The sequence below is a fragment of the Stegodyphus dumicola genome, chromosome 8 (genome assembly GCF_044657685.1).
Source record: "Stegodyphus dumicola isolate Sdum_Otavi_A_Nest chromosome 8, ASM4465768v1".
Lineage (NCBI taxonomy): Eukaryota > Metazoa > Arthropoda > Arachnida > Araneae > Eresidae > Stegodyphus > Stegodyphus dumicola.
Window position 1 is genome coordinate 42,173,664 of NC_140775.1, and position 15,668 is coordinate 42,189,331.

Here is a 15,668-nt window from a genome sequence, read left to right on the forward strand (position 1 = left end):
TATTTGCTCCTTTGCACAGATTTTCCATTTTTTTAAAAACATTTTTATAATGCGATTTCTGACATCAACTGTCGTTTCGTTTTTGGGAGAAGGGGTGCTCATTTTCACACTCTCGCAAAAAAAGGGGGAGAGAGAGATTCATACAAGTAGCTTGTAAAACAAACAGAAGTAAACAGTAGATTACGTATTTAATATCTGGTAGCAAAACAATTGCATGCAGGAGGCTCAAACCTTTTTAAATGTATAAATAGATTTTTTTTTTCTTTTTGATGTTTTGTCAAATTTTGCAACATTAATTTATTATGTTTGCAGAAAATGTCTTTATTTTTATAAGTGTTTAATTTTTCCCTATTATTTTGACATGTATTATAAATAAACTGTAAATTAATTATGGTAGGGTATATTGGCTTAAAATGTTTATGCATAGTGTATAAATACTTTTTCCCTCACTGGTTTGTTAAGAAATTTTCGTCAAAGGAACATGGAGAACTGGGTAAAGGGTGGGGGGTTAGTGATGTCAGCAATATAATGATTCACCACTAAAAGCACCTGTTCAAAGAACAGTACATATTCTTTGACCTGTTCACATTGTGTGTTGTGGAATATCGTGCTCCGCCAGCCCTCCCAATAGATCTCAACACCCCCGATAGAGAGGTTTATTATTTATTTTGACTGTGCTCTGCTTGGACAGCGGCTACAAGCATCTCTAGCATATCTTTTATTATCCATATACAAGAAGAAAGTTATGTCGTCATATATACATTTTTAATATCTTTTTGTGTCTAATACGAAAATATCATTAATATTATGAAATTTATATCTAGGGTTTTAAAATAAAAATATGGAATTGATTTTTCAGTTTCTTTATAAGATACTTTCTCTCTCCTTACCACGTGCTTTCGTAGTGTAACTGGTTACCATGTTCGACCAGCAAATCAAAATTTTTTCCCGAATTCTTGCTTTTTCTGAGGAGCGTTTTTTTCGTTGCTTTAAGTGAAAGTGTGATTCGCGACGCCTACACAAGCGGATATTTTTCAGCTCTTCCTTACATTAAATTATCCTTCCATTAATATATTTAGTCATTTAGCTTTATTTTGCTCTTTGTTACCTTAAATTATCTTTTGGTTGCATGTATTTACTCAGTTTACTTTATTTACTTTTTAAACAAGCAAAATATATCGTTACAACTAAACATAATATTAGCAAAAAGCGAGATTTGCTTTTCTTCTATTTGGAACAAGCGGTCAAAATGGCTGCTGAACGTAGTTAATAGGTATACGGAAAACGCCGTAAGGATAGTGTTAAAATGTGGCATGATTGGCCGAACAGTAAAATCTCAAAACACTGATAGTTCGTCTGTGATCAAATCCCGGTGCACAGTCTGAATGTTCTCCACGAAGCCATCCCTCTCCTTACAGAATTAGCTCTCATGTGTTTTGTAGTACTTAGAAAGAAGAAAAGTCAGAGGATCTAACACAGTAGAATAGCTGCAATACTCGAATAAACCACAAGACATTATATTTTTGATTTGATTCAGTCCGCAACTATTACACACAATAATTTTATGGCAAGCCCATAAAATATTTGCAAAAGTAAAAATGTGTGCAGTTTAATTTCAAAATTAATGATTTGTTCCCCAGTTAAATTAAACAAAACGAAAAAGGTAGGAAAAACCATTTTGTTTATCTTTTTAATTTTCTTAAAATATGCTACCGAAGATTTTAATTTTATAGTAACTTCTTGATTATTTGCCACAAAGTTTAGCATTTGCCTCTGAGTGCCAATGTCGGCAGTTAGCACCTTCATACTTATAACGTTGCGCGCCTCCAACTTGCACGCAACCAAGAGGTGACTGTGAAAACTTGTATAAAAGATAGAAGCTTGTGAAGGGTTTAAGTCCCTTTTTATTCAACGTAATAAATTACAATTGCGTTCTCTTGACGCTTACAGACGGTGCCAACTTGGCAGTCAAATAAAAATAATAACCTGAAAAGAAAATAAAGACAAGATTCTAACTACGAGGCTCTCTAAAATAACTAACTCACCGCGTTTTACAATACCGCTGCTAATTCAGCAGACTTGAAGCTCACTGGAACGATGACCACTACTTCCCGCCAAGCACATAGGCCGCAACGCGGGGTTCTTCAATTCTCGCTAACTACCTCCGCGCTCGCTAAGTAAGAGAATCTCTCACACCGAACTTGTTTCCTTCTATTTAAATCAGAATACTTCCGCTGATAGTTTGAATCCTTGCGCGTTCTACTCAAATTTACATATTCTGGCATTGGCAGTTCCAGGGGAAAGTAAGGCTTGACAGGAAAGATAGTTTAAACTTAAAATAAATGTTAGTTAAAATAAATATAAACCCTACATTTGCCGCTGCCAGAATTTGGAAAACTTGGAAGCAGGTCCTACAAACGACCTGTTGTAAGTTTCTCTAATTCTGAACTAACTGGCGAGAACCTCGTTTACACAAAAAAATATCTTATGTAACCATTTGTATACTAAAATTCTGTTGCTCGTTATAAAGCTCTCTTCTTACAGCAACTTTTCCTGGACTTCATCAATCAATCTTGGTCTTTCCTTCCAGCATCTGGAAGGAATAAGTATCAGTATCTTTCTACATACATTATAATTTACACTTTCTTGACACAATAAATTTTTGTTTTTAACGATTCGTTTTTCTTAGTTATTGCTTACTTCACATTCATTCAATTTTTCAAGCATTAATTTAACTTTACCCTGGCTCTCCACCGTGTGTGGTGTGAAACGGGAATATTCGTGTTTTAGTCTTACAACACTTCCCCTAACCACCATGATTTGTTAGAATTCAACAACCAAATAGACACACCTTACTCGACATTCTACAACTCAATGAGCTACTTTAATATTCTTAAAAATTCAAATGTAGGTGGAGAACCCTACAAAACACATTCATTCTAACTTCCCCCTCATTCATCTTTAAACATGCAGGCTTTCGCTCTAAAGCATGACTTTACAGTTTAATACTTAAATTTTGACTTCCTTGCTTTTAAGCATTCACTTTTAGCATCTACAATTTTATGCTTCTAGATTAAATTCTACTTTTACATAACCTTCAAGTATTTACATACATTTACAAATTTTTAATACATATGCTTTTTACAATTTACCATAAAATGAATAAGAGAAAATAAATTTTTACTTTACTCATTCTTCGCCGAGCTGGCGGCACTGAAAGTAAAATTCTTATTAATACAAGAATACGAAGTTATTTTTATCTTCGGCCAAATTTTGGCTTTAACATAACAGAATTAGTCTTTCGACCCACAGAAAATGCTTGTTTTTAGCTTTTACACTTAAAGAAAATAATACTTTTGCCTTAGCTAAATAAAGTAAAACAAAACTAAGTCTCAACCGAGACATATTGACTTTCGTCAAAACATAGAACTTCGTACTTAGGCATAACATTTCGGAACAAAAAAGAAAAAAATTTATAGAAGGTTTTAACTTATCTTTGAGTTTTCGATGCTTGAAACTCCGTCATCCGTTTTTGGCAAAATTGATCCCAAGTTAGAGGTTTCATGGATGTCAATCTTCTCCTTATTTATCTCCGAGTGTCGTCCACGTTGCTCTTTCTTTTGCGTCCTCTACATGCTGGCCTCTTGACGGAGTAATCGTCTGGTTGTTGGCCTTTGCGTTTCTGCCTGGGACGGCTAGTCTTGACGTCCTCCGGTCTGGAGTCCTTCTTGAATTTCTTCTGTTCCTCGTATTTTTGTGCCTCCTGCTGGCGTTTCAGTTTCCGGAACGGCGGCCTTGCTGGCACCTGACTCTGTGGCCGTGTGCGCGTTCTCCTTGATGTGTAATTTCTCCTGCCATCCTTTGTAGGTGGTGTTTTCGTCTTTAGCACGGTTTCTTTACCCGGTTCATCTGTATTTTTGTTTTTCTTAAACGCCGGAGTTTGAAAATCATTTTTTCTTTTTGATACCGACGTCCGGGTTGTAGAAGTGCTAGGTCTCTCTTCAGTTCTCCGTTTCTTGGGTGGTGGAATAGTTGTTGCAGTCTCTGGCCCTTCTATTTCGTTTAGACTTGAGTCCTGCAAGAAACTTTTAAGGATTTCAAAATCATTTGGATTATAGTATTTTTTCACCTGGTCGGGACTTGCTTTACAGATTTCCCCTCTGTCGTTCTTAAGATATAATACTACCCCTTTGATTTCCTGAATTACATAGGGGCCTTCAAACTTTGGAGCTAGCTTTGCCATAAAATTGTCTGGGGCACTTGATAAAGAAAATTTCCGCTTCAATACTTTATCCCCAACTTTAAAATCTGCTTCACGGCGTTTTCTATCATAATATAACTTTTGTCTATTTCTTGCCGTATCCGAGGTTTTAAGCGCCTGATCAATCAACTTTTGCACATCTTGTTGTTTAAACTCCTGCTCTCTTTGTTGCACAAAGAATAATTTATCTAAAGGCGTAATTAACTTTCTGCCTAAAAATAATTCTGCTGGAGTTTTTCCCGTAGTATCATGATGTGCCGTTCTTAAAGCATAAGCTAATTCATTTATGTAGCCATCCCAGCGCTTGTGATGTGTGCTCACGTAACTGCGAATTATTTTTACTATGTTTTTATTAACTCTTTCTGCTATGTTAGCCTGTGGTCTATACGGAACCATTTTGATATGGCGTATGCCAAGTCCATTGCATATGTTTTCAAATACTTGACTAATGAATTGTTTTCCGTTATCGCTAATGACTTTTATCGGTGCACCGTATTTTAAAATGTATCTGTGTAAGAATGCATCTGCGACTGTTTTGGCTGACGCGCGTTTAAGAGGAACAATTTCTATCCATTTTGAAAAATGATCTACTATTACTAAAAGAAAACGATTTTTATTTAACTCGCTCTGGGGGAAGGGACCAAGGAGGTCTATGCCTAAAATTTCATTCGGAAATGTAGCGCGAATGCTATTTAAGTACCCGGCCGGGCTGTAATTAATACCATTTATTAACTGACATTGATTGCAGGACCTGACATACGCCGTTACTATTTTGTATAATTGCGGGAAATATACCGCGTCGCGTACCCTTTTTATAGTCTTTCTGACCCCGAGGTGGCCCGCTGTTTTTTCTTCGTGCAACTCCTTCAAAATGCTTAATCGAAGCGAGGCTGGGATGACTGGCTTATACTCAAGATTTTCGTTTGTTTTTTTCGTATAGAATAATAAATTATCTATTATTTCATAGTTTTTTGCTCTATTTCTTATCGCATCGATATCTGTATGCTCAAAGCTTTCGGGGTCTTTCAAATAAGCATAGATATTTCCAAATTCAGGATCAGCTTTCAGTTCAGTAATAACCGTATCTCTAGAATCTAAAATTTTTGAAGTCAACACAGCGCATTTAAGTTCATTTCCTTCGTCGTCCAGTTTTATACGAGAAAGTGCGTCAGCTACATTGTTTCCTTACCCGGTTTATATTTTATTGTGATATTATATTCTTGGAGTTTTAAAGCCCATCTTATTAACCTGGGCGTTAGGTTTTTTCCCGAGTAAAGTCTACCAACAGCCGCATGATCCGAAAAGACTGTTACTGGCGATTTGCCGAAATAAACTCGAAATTTGTGTACAGCCATTAATACGGCTAATGTTTCTCTTTCTGTAGCTGTATAATTCCTTTGTGTCTGATTCAATGTTTTACTAAAAAATGCCAGCGGATGGTTATTTTGCATAAGAACCGCACCCACCGCATAGTCTGACGCATCTGACGCAATTTCCAGGTTTTCGTCCCCCTCAGGGAATTTTAAAACAGGGGCATTAATAAGCGCTTCTTTTAATCTTTCAAAAGCTGTGTTAGCTTCCGCTGTCCACGTAAATTTACTCTTTTTTCTTTTGATTACTAAGAGTGGTTCAACAATATTAGAGAAATCTTTTATGAAAGATCGATAGTAAGAACATAATCCAAGGAAAGACGAAAGTTTCTTGGCGGTGTTGGGCGGTGGGAAATTCTTAATAGCTTTTATTTTTGAATCTTGCGTTTCTATACCCTTTTGCGAAATTTTATAACCGAGATATTTAAGTTCTTTAGTTGCGAACTTGCATTTTGAGGCGTTAATTGTAAGACCGGCCTCTTTTAATAATTTAAAAACTTGTTCGAGGTCATTAATGTGTTGTTCCAACGTACTACTCGTTATAATTATATCATCTAGATAAATTAAAGTTGATTTTCCTAGGACAGGCTTTAGAACAATGTCCATAGCTCTCTGGAATGTTGATGGGGCCCCACACAACCCAAAGGGCATGCGTAAAAATGCATAAGTGCCCAATTTTGTTATAAACGCGGTTTTGTGTATATCTTCGGGTCTCATAGCTATTTGATAGTAGCCAGACGTTAAGTCCAAAGTAGACATATATCTTGTCGATTCGATCTGTCTAATGATCTCGTCTATAACCGGCAAAGGGTAAACTGGAAATTTAGTGATACTATTTAGTTTTCTATAATCGATAGCAAACCTCCAAGCCCTTTTATCTGAAGGAGGAAACTCGTTCTTTTTCCTACATAGTACGACTGGCCTCGCGTACTCACTATTTATGGGCGTTATTATTTTATTCTTTAACATCTCCTGAATATGTTCTTCGATGATTAGGTCTTTTTGTTTATCATAGCGATACGGTTTAGTCCTACAAGGTTTTTCGGCATTTAATTGAATCTTGTGAGTCACGATTTGACAGTTTCCTGGTTTTTCTGAAAACAAATGAGAAAAATTACTCAATTCTTGCTGTATTGCTTTACTTTCCTGGTCATTCAAATGGCTAAGGTCCAATTCAGGTGTCTCCACAGGTTCCACCACCCTCTGGTCCATCTCCAGCACCACGGAACTATCTTGAAAATTCAATTTGGCCCTCGCGGCCCTTAAAACGTCAATACCTAAAATAAGAGAGTGTTGCAGGTGTTTCACCACAAAAATTAATACTTTGAGATTTTCCCCTTTTACCTGTACGTTTAATGATACTTTCCCGATGCAGTGACATGTTTTTCCTTGCGCCGCTATAATTTCCGTATTTCTGGTTTTAAAGAGTCGTATCCTATAAAAATTCTTTTTGAAGAACTTTTCACTCATGAAATTTCCTTCTGCTCCTGTATCGATGAGGGCTTCTACTGGTACCTCGCCAACCAGGACTTGTATAATTGGTAGCTGTGAGTTTTTTACGATGACTGTATTTAAATGTCTATTTGAGAGTTTTTTTAAAACTTCCGGGGTCTGGACCCTCCCTTTCACAGGCCCCTCTAGTCGTTTAAAGCTTTCCTTTGAATCTGTGTCTTCTGGGTACGCGGATGCTTATTTTCAAATTTTCTTTTTGGGCCTTGACCTTCGAGTTTCGATGCGTTAGCTTGATAGTTCTTTCCCCCATAAGAGCGATTTCCATTTCTGGTTTCCTCCTTCCTTCGGGTACTTTGAGAATATGTTTCCCCTCTCGCTTTTTCCGCTATTCTGCGATTTTGAAACTTCACCGCCAATTCGAAAAGTTCCTGCAATGTGCTTGGGTTTCTAATTTCAAAGTAGTCTTGGACAGCGGGTAACAATCTTGGTAATATTATTTCAATAATCTCCGCATCGGGTTTCTTCCCGTACAGCATATCCGTTAGCTTGATTTTTCGTAGAATAAAGTCCGTCAATTCTGCTGTATCCCGTTGGTAGAAACTATATAGTTCGGCTTCCAGCCGTGCGCGATCTTTCACTATGGGGAAGGCCTTTACTAACGGTTTTTTGAAATTTTCAAATGTATACGTCGGGCTTCCAAATTCACCTAGAAGAAATTTGCCTATATTTTTCCACCATAGCGCGGCCTATCCTCTTAGTGCTGATGTGGCGATGGCAACTTTTTGTCTTTCAGGCACAGGGTAGAGCTGAAAGTTGTTTTCTAGACCTTCTAAAAATACCGCCACCGAATTTTTTCCGTCGAAATGGACGTTTGGCTTGATTGATGCTCTCAAAGTCTGGACCAGGAATCCAAATCCTTCTAACTGCGTTGTCATTTCTTGGTGTTGTCCAGCGGCTTCCATCCAGTTTTCGGCCATTTCAGTTCGATAAGTGTTCGGGCGCCAATATAACGTTGCGCGCCTCCAACTTGCACGCAACCAAGAGGTGACTGTGAAAACTTGTATAAAAGATAGAAGCTTGTGAAGGGTTTAAGTCCCTTTTTATTCAACGTAATAAATTACAATTGCGTTCTCTTGACGCTTACAGACGGTGCCAACTTGGCAGTCAAATAAAAATAATAACCTGAAAAGAAAATAAAGACAAGATTCTAACTACGAGGCTCTCTAAAATAACTAACTCACCGCGTTTTACAATACCGCTGCTAATTCAGCAGACTTGAAGCTCACTGGAACGATGACCACTACTTTCCGCCAAGCACATAGGCCGCAACGCGGGGTTCTTCAATTCTCGCTAACTACCTCCGCGCTCGCTAAGTAAGAGAATCTCTCACACCGAACTTGTTTCCTTCTATTTAAATCAGAATACTTCCGCTGATAATTTGAATCCTTGCGCGTTCTACTCAAATTTACATATTCTGGCATTGGCAGTTTCAGGATAAAGTAAGGCTTGAGAGGAAAGATAGTTTAAACTTAAAATAAATGTTAGTTAAAATAAATATAAACCCTACATACTGTTTAATGACGTTTACATACAGTTTAATAATAAACCATGCTTTTTCCGTGCATTTAAGCTATCTGGATCCCAGAAAATTTTACATGGATCTTCTGCGAGTTCTTTTATCATTGAATAATGTGGTACATAGGTTAATCGAAACACAGTCGTAACTCTAAAGTATTTGAAATTAACACTAGTTCTAATAATTTATATATTCTATGAAAATGATTTTTTTTTTTTAAATTTTTAGCGCAGGTATACAAAACGCCTACTAGGCCTAACATCCAGGCTGGATGCTTCCATTAATAAGAGTTCGTTGGTTTTCTGAATTCGCTGAAAATGAGCTGTCAATCATTCTTTTGTCGTTTTCTGACCTGAGTGACCTTTTGCCTTAAGACTGAATTCTTGCCGTTTCTTTAGCGTCTGCACATCGTTTCCGTTGGTATTCTGCGTTGCTGCAATCTGCATCCAAGAAACGATATTGGAAAGTGGATAATACATAGTATAATGGAAAAGTGCTGACAACTGACCACTTCAACTGAGTGTTTAGTGTTTCATTTTCTCCCAGTTTACTTCTGGAGACTGCTTGAAGGGCAGGAAAATCCATGAATCGGGCGTTTCAGCTGTTTAGGAAAAACAGATTCAATGGATATGAAAGGAATTATTCGTAAATGTTAGCTAGTTCGTAAATTTTAATAAAGCAAAATTCTGGAAGATCGGATTTTATTTTAGTTGAGTTTAAGAAATACGAAGTCTTTATTTACACGTTGAAACAAGACTTTTCTTCTAGTGGTATTAATCTTGCTCTACTTTTTATTTTAAATTTGATTTTTTACTTTTTATTTTAGAAAATTTTTAATGATGTTTTTTGAATAAGAATATGAAGCTTAAACGCTTGCAAAATATTTTTGTTTTCTATTTTTTTTATGAAAACGACAAGCTTATTACATAATGCTAAGAATTAAAATAAGAAGAAATCACATCTTCTTTCGACTTATTATTTGCTTATTAAAACATTCACTGAATTTTAATGGAATCCATTCATAACTCATCGCGGTGCCTTACGATACTTTTTCTTCTCCATTCAATTTGAAATAAGCAATACCAATATTATAACATTCTGTTGTTTGATTAATAAGAAAATAAAAAAAAAGTTTTTAAAATTCCTCATTTTACTTTTAATATGTTCGATAAGATATGTATTGCAACATTTCCGTGTCTTAATGCATATAATTATCAATTCTATGTAACCCTCATAATTAGCCTGGATAAGATGAATGTGAAGTTCTTGACGTTTCGAAAAACGTTCTTCAAGTGACTAACACATGATTTACCTCGCTACAGGTACATACTAGCAATTGAAAACTCCGTTCTATACATTGAGAATCGGAGTTAAAATAAAAATTCTATTTGCAGGCTAGTTATGATTTGGTTTGGTAATCTGAATATGGCAAGCACTGAAGTCTATTTGCTTCGGGGGAGGAGGGAGAGTTTGCGTTGAAGACTTCCTCGGGAAAACTGGTTCGTATTTGCTTGCATACCAGGAAAATTCCGAAACTACCCTTTGAACCATTTGCAAGGATGTGAACCGGGATCGAACTACCAGCATTTTGCAGTCTTAACTATTCAGTCGCTGGTGGATCACAGGTTCCATAAAAGGCCGTTCCCACTGGGGTTTATCTGAGGTAACGGAAACAACTGATATAGCCGACCCATCTCCAAAACCAGTTTTTTCCCATAGGGTAGCAAGTTGAAAAATCTGAACTGCAGGAACTGACTGCGTTAGCTCAGATAAACCCCAATGAGAACGGCTCTTAAGGTATCTTACTTGGAAGCTATGTTTGATTTATAAGATTATTGCTTACTTTGTTATTAATATAATCCAGATTTGCTCAGGCATTTTAATGTTAATAATTACACCTAAATTTTGAGTTCCTTTCAAATGCATCACTAGTTTTGAGAGTCACTACACAGTTGTTCCCCTTTTAATTTTTAAAGACTTGTTACTCTTGTTAATCAACAATATGCGTTATCCCCCGTTAATTCGGAGTTTGGTGTTAGCTTACAAATTTTAAATAAAATGCTTACTTCTCTGGATGAAACTTGTGGGGGGCGAACTCAGTGGCTACAAACTTTGCACAATTAGATTGCAGATGTAACAACAAATAAAGAAATTAAACATTGATCGAATTAATGAGCATTTTCTTCCCCCCACCCCACCCCAAAGCTGGAGAGAAATTTATTGCTACTTTGAGAACACAAAAATGCACGACTTCATGATATCACTTCTCGATGAGGGTGAAAGACAACGACTCAGTTGTGAAGAAAATCATGACACTCTAAAATACAGAGTTTGAGATTTTGATTTTGCATCTAGCTTAATCTTTCAGAATACATTAAAAAAAAACAAACTGTATAAGGTATAAATATAGTTTAAATAGTAAAGGCCGGTTTGGTATGTTTGATTACGGCAAAGCACTCGAGGGCTATCTGCCTAAGGGGAGATATGCCATCGTGGATTACTTTCTAAGGCAAACTGGTTCGTATACACATCGCGCATGGGAAAAACCACGAAAATGCAGCCAGTTCGTTCACAAGATGCCCGGACCGGATTACCAGTGTTCAGCGACTTTACCGCTCGACCGCTATTGGGCAAAGAGCGATTTGGAGGCCCTTTTAAAAGTGAAGACTTGGGGCACATGCTCTGTTTTTCCTTATAAATGGATCAGGTATTGCCATCTACTGTTAACTTTTGATCTTCGGCAAGAATTCTTATGCTGAAGGCTGGGGATTAAAAAAATTCGCATAACTTTAAAGAGTATTTATTACTTCAGCTTATCACTCAATTCTTAATACTGCACTAAATAATTATCGTGAATACGAAATTCACATAAGCACGTTTCCTGGAGTTTACATGCTTCTTTGCACACGTTTTCCTAAAGCTTAGAATGACAAGAAAGCAGGAAAGAAAAACGCTTAAATAAAAAAAAAAAAAAAAAAAAATTCGAAAAGAATAACCTAAGGCCTCCCTCTCCAAAGACAAGAATTTTTTTAAAAATTTCTTCCGATTTCTTCTGAACACAGAAGTATTCTGCTCAGCTGCATTTTGAGTATACATTTCTAAATATGGAAATGAATGATTAAACGTTCGGTATTAGAATCTATATAAATTATAGCAATGCATCTGACAAAAAGTGTATCAATGTATCTGAATTTGGGAATAAGTTCAAAATTAAGTTAAGAGTAAAAATTCCGGTAGAGAATTTTTTACCGTTTTTACCGAATCATTTATTGTTTACTGTTCTTTTACTTTACATTACGTTAAATCTGAATTTGGAAATAATTTTAAAATGAAGCAAATTGCTTAATTTTTCGTCCGTGCTCTCATTCATGTGTTCACAATTTCATTAATTTTTCATTTCATAATAAAAATGAATTCCCAGTAGGGATTTTTTTACGGTAGGGACTTTAAACTTTTACATTGTTTATTGTTTACAATCCTTTTACTTTGTGTTAAATCGATAACAAAATTTCAAGATAACTTCCCATTCATTTCATATTTAGTTAAAGTATTTAATGCTGTTTTTTAAGACATTTATAAATTTATGTAAGTATTATATAAGCATATAGTTTATACCATTAAATTCTGCAGATCTACCTAAAAGGAAAATCCTGGAATACTGTGGGGTCTTCGACAGGACAGGCATGGGTCCTTGCACTTGGATGGAAGATGAGAATGGTGCGGGGCCTTCGGCGCCACCTAGATGGGGATATGGTCCAGAATCTCAGCTTCGGATTACTTCAAATGAGGATGTAGGAAATCCATATTTTCACCACCTTAGTATTGACAATGGCATGTCTTGTTATGCAACGACTTCAGCGCACGGATACAGACATCCTCAACCCAGCAGTCAGAGCTACAGAACGCCTACACATGGTAAGACCATATTAGTACTAATCGCGAAGTTAGTGATGTAAGATTTCCATAAAGTGTTATGAAAACATAAGACTGTTATGCTGTATTTAGTTTGCATAGAGCGTCTAAAATTGTAGGAAGCCTGCACTTTTTCAGAATTTAATAACGTTTTCATGGTACAAAAGTAAGCTACTAAGTTCTTTCGCGTTGTAAATAATATACATAGTTTTACGAAAAGATGGTAATAGATTTCATTTTTTAAACATAAATCTCTCAGTAATTTGCTCAAAATGAGTAAAGAATTTTATGAAAAATAATTTCAGTTTCATATTAGAGAGATTTCTGTGTACATAAGTGAGTACACTGAGGCAAGTGAGGCATTTGCCTCAGGTGAACAACTAGACGGGGAGCCAAATTAGCTACAAAAATTCAGAAACTCATTCTGAAAAAGAAATTCTGATTCGACTTTGAAAATACATCAAGAAGCAGCGAAAGAATTTAAATTCTTATAAATCCTCCAGTAGAATTAAGAGAAGAACTTATATAATACTAATTTTTTCAAAAGTGATGAGGTGTGCATTAATGTGTATACTGTTGAGTTTACTTTTAGCTTGTTGCAATTAGCTGCATAGAATAAATTTGTCAAGAAGACGCCGACGTTAATATTCTATACTATCATTCTTTAGTTTGGACTACAGGTTTTACTTCGCCATAACAAACTATCCAAAGTTTACTAATTGAGTTTATGTAGTATTGCAACAGCCTAACCTTTGTTTCAGATGACTTAAGGCATAAAACTCGAATGGAATAGCATCGAAAGATCAAATGAAGATGTTTGCAGATGAAATGCACCATATTATCAGGCTTTTCTTCTTTTGTGTAAAATTTGTTGTTGAACGAGACCCATGGTGCGAGGTTGTGTCTATACCGAATTTGCGAATTTCTGAAAAGACGACAAACCATTGTGTCTAATTTTAATATAACTAATATTGACATTAAGAAACATGTTTTAAAAGTTTAGTTCCTCTACGTTGAGTATAAGGTAACCAATATAAAATATATATTAAAAAAAAACTTTGTTCTTGTGAAAGGAATTGTAAGAAATACAGTTTTGGAAAGGTTGAAATATGAAGGAAGGGAAATAAATGAATGTGATAAAGCTGTAGATTTAAAAATTTGAAAAACGAAAATGAAATCAAAACAAAAATCAGTTAGAGCAGACTGGCAAACTTCCTTATTACTGCGAATGAAAATTACTGTCAAAGCACTTACCATTTGCAAAAGTTCACGCATTGAAACCCCTTAGCTAACTGATGAGCTGGATAAATGTAAGGAAGTAAATCTTATTAATTTTAAATCTATGCTTGTTGTAAGGGCAATGATGAGAACGACAATCTATGAAAACATCTTCAGACGCCCATCTATTGGCCATATTTAAATAAGAGTTAGCTACCAAATAAAGTTTTTTTCAAGCTTAAATAAGCCTTTCTTTGCTATGATAATTGATTTGAATGATAAACGTTATGCGAATATTAAAGAACTGGCTCGTTGATTAACCGACTACAGTAAAGTTTGGAATTTGAGGCGGTAATAAATTTATTGTGGGAGTAAGTTATCGCAGAATTTATGTAACAAAATTACAGTTCATATTAAAATATGAGATACTGTTAGTTATAGGACATCTGCCAAAAAATGTTCTAAAGAAACATTACATGTACCAGTGTTACCTATTAGCCACCATTAAATTAAGTATGTTATTCTTATCTCTTATGTACCAGTGTTACCTATTAGTCACCATTAAATTAAATATGTTATTCTTATCTCTTATAATAGTGCTCTTATTTTCAAAGAAAGTATTGCCAGTGACATGTTTTTAAAACATTTTATTCTGTTTCTTTCATTGTTCATTGAAATAAATGACTTTAGAGATATATTCTTTATATATTTTTAAAAACTTTACCGCTGTGGCAATGACAAAGCCATATTCGATTTTTAATTCTTTTTAAAATCAAGGAAGTGAAATAATTTTCTTTGATATTTGACTGTGTACCAAATATTTTGCATCAGGAACAATTGTGTTAGATTATTCGATTGGTATAGATATAGTTAACTTGTTTTGTGTATGTATGTATTTTTTTCTTCTCTCCCCAATGGTCGGATAACATGCATTGTATACAAGGGCTCGAATTTACCTTTTTGCCTTATATGAAAAATTGTGTTGGTACGGCTCTGCTTCCGATAAAATAAAAATTCTAGTTAGTAAAATATTCCTTACATTTATTACTGACCTCTTTCTATAACTGTAAAAATTCCACATTTAATGTGCAAAAACTGTGAAATATTCCAGAACAAATTTATTGTCTTGTAATTTATATTGGAAATTGTCTTAGAAAATACGAAAATTTTCCATTAAACTTAGCAAACAGCTTGAAACAAAAGGTAAACGAAGGTCAACTGCTCCTGCAAAATTATTAATTACCTGAATTACCCACTTTTTTATGCACCATACTGAAAACTGTTTTCTATAAGTTATTTTCCTTATGAGACGAATGTAATTAGAAGTATATCATCATTTACAAATATCCTGCATACTTATATCTATATGTACTTGAGAAATTCTATTTATCTCTCGCTTCACTTTTGTTATTAATATTGCACAGCTTTCAACCTTGAAATGCGAAAAATCGGTAAGTTTTGGAAATGTACTATACATACTGATGTAAAATAAAAATTAAATCAAATATTATTAAATATTAGTTAAGTCTTCATAAAATGTTCTATAGATGCCTACAAGTAGATTAAGGCAATTCAGATAAAATAAAATTTAATTAAAAAATGGATTGAAAATCACTAGGGATGTAGAAATTTAGGAATTTTAGAAATTTAAATTTCATCAATTTGATAAATTTCATTCATTTCTTGGAAACAATTTTCTCAGCAGAGACTAAAAATTAAAAACCATGATACATGAAGAAGTGATAAAAAACACTAAGTCTCGCAGTAAAATCGCGAAAATTGGCAGCCGTGGTATTGGTTTTTAACAACGGACCTGAGTGTACTTTTATCAGGGCACCAGCATACGTTAAAAATCAAATTATAGGAATCTGAAAAGAAT

General features: G+C 35.1%; 1 protein-coding gene across 1 annotated transcript in view; it reads left to right on the forward strand.

Annotated features, from left to right (window-relative positions):
• LOC118195991 (GATA-binding factor 2-like) overlaps positions 1-15,668 on the forward strand; it is a 126,029-nt gene that overhangs the window by 15,909 nt on the left and 94,452 nt on the right. Inside the window, exon 2 of the mRNA XM_085821784.1 lies at positions 12,290-12,574. Within this exon, the coding sequence (XP_085677910.1) occupies positions 12,343-12,574 (232 nt within the window). The 5' untranslated portion in view covers positions 12,290-12,342. The remainder of the gene's footprint in view (positions 1-12,289; positions 12,575-15,668) is intronic.